This window comes from Aplysia californica, unplaced genomic scaffold (genome assembly GCF_000002075.1).
Source record: "Aplysia californica isolate F4 #8 unplaced genomic scaffold, AplCal3.0 scaffold00240, whole genome shotgun sequence".
Classification (NCBI taxonomy): domain Eukaryota; kingdom Metazoa; phylum Mollusca; class Gastropoda; order Aplysiida; family Aplysiidae; genus Aplysia; species Aplysia californica.
Window position 1 is genome coordinate 926,471 of NW_004797510.1, and position 1,158 is coordinate 927,628.

Consider the following 1,158-nt stretch of genomic DNA (forward strand, 5'->3'; position numbering starts at 1 on the left):
AGAAAGGGGGGCGGCGGCTAAATTTAATGGACTTACATCTTTGTTAAAATCAAAAACACGTTTACCTTTGACCGAGCGCTTGGGTGAGAGGTAGTGCTTGTAGGTCCTACATTTTTACGACCTATCTGTTTCCCTGTCTTGTTTTTTTTTCAAGCTCATAGTGGCTATATTTTTTACGCCCCCATGACACAATTTAGATAATTTAGGAGGCGGGCTGCTTCAACCCCACCTGGCAGGACCAACCGGGTTTGAGAAGGACACAACGTCATGGCAGAAAGACCGAGATACTCGACAAACACACATTACCCCCCCCCCCTAAAAATTATAAATATTCAGGAATCGAACTCTCGTCTTTTGCGTGCGTCAGTAAATCGCCTAACCTCTACACCACAACGCCAGTAAAGAGATTGTCATTTTCTCTTTCACTCTAACTTTTACTCTAACATAAACGTGTAATCGAGAAGAATATCTAACCAGCTGATAACTGGCTTGATCAGCAGGCTAACCCTTTCATGGATCCTAGAGAGGAGGGAGGAGCAGTTATGGCATTGTACCGCGTGCGATGATACCTATGCTCATCCGACCAAGTAACCAAACTGTAAACGTGTAAATTAATTTGTCAATTTCACGTTTTGTAGGCCACCAGTGCAGCAGTGTACCCGAACTGGAGGTCACGCAAGGCGCGTTCTTGTGTGACAACCAGCACACGACGTTGTATTACCGCCAAGCGGAGCACCTAGACGACAAGCTCTCGAGACTGACGGAATCTAGCAGCGACGCGGAGCGGGGAGACATCATGAAGACGCACTTGTCCGAGTCGGAACACGCCAAGATGAAGATCCACGACCTACGCCAGAGGCTTGTGAAGAAGGGACTCCCGGTGAAGTATTTCCGGACGCCAGAGGAGCTGGGCCGGGCAGTTCTGGAGGATTGGAGGGAGATCATTGATATGTCGCTGCCGCCCTTAACGCATGATACGGCTTTGTTGGGTGAGTCTGTCTGTGTGTTAGTGTGTCAGTGTGTGTGTTGGTCTGTGTGTTGGTGTTTGTGTGTGTGTGTGTGTGTGTGTGTGTGTGTGTGTGTGCCTGTCTGTCTGTGTGAGTGTGTGTGTGTCTTTCTGTCTGTGTGAGTGTGAGTTTGTGTGTGTGCGTGTGTGTG

General features: G+C 48.4%; 1 protein-coding gene across 1 annotated transcript in view; it reads left to right on the forward strand.

Annotated features, from left to right (window-relative positions):
- The window catches only part of LOC101859488, a gene marked incomplete in the record, with an annotated part of 48,761 nt that overhangs the window by 7,880 nt on the left and 39,723 nt on the right, over window positions 1–1,158 (forward strand). The window contains 1 exon segment of the mRNA XM_035970239.1: window positions 639–989. Within this exon segment, the coding sequence (XP_035826132.1) occupies window positions 639–989 (351 nt within the window).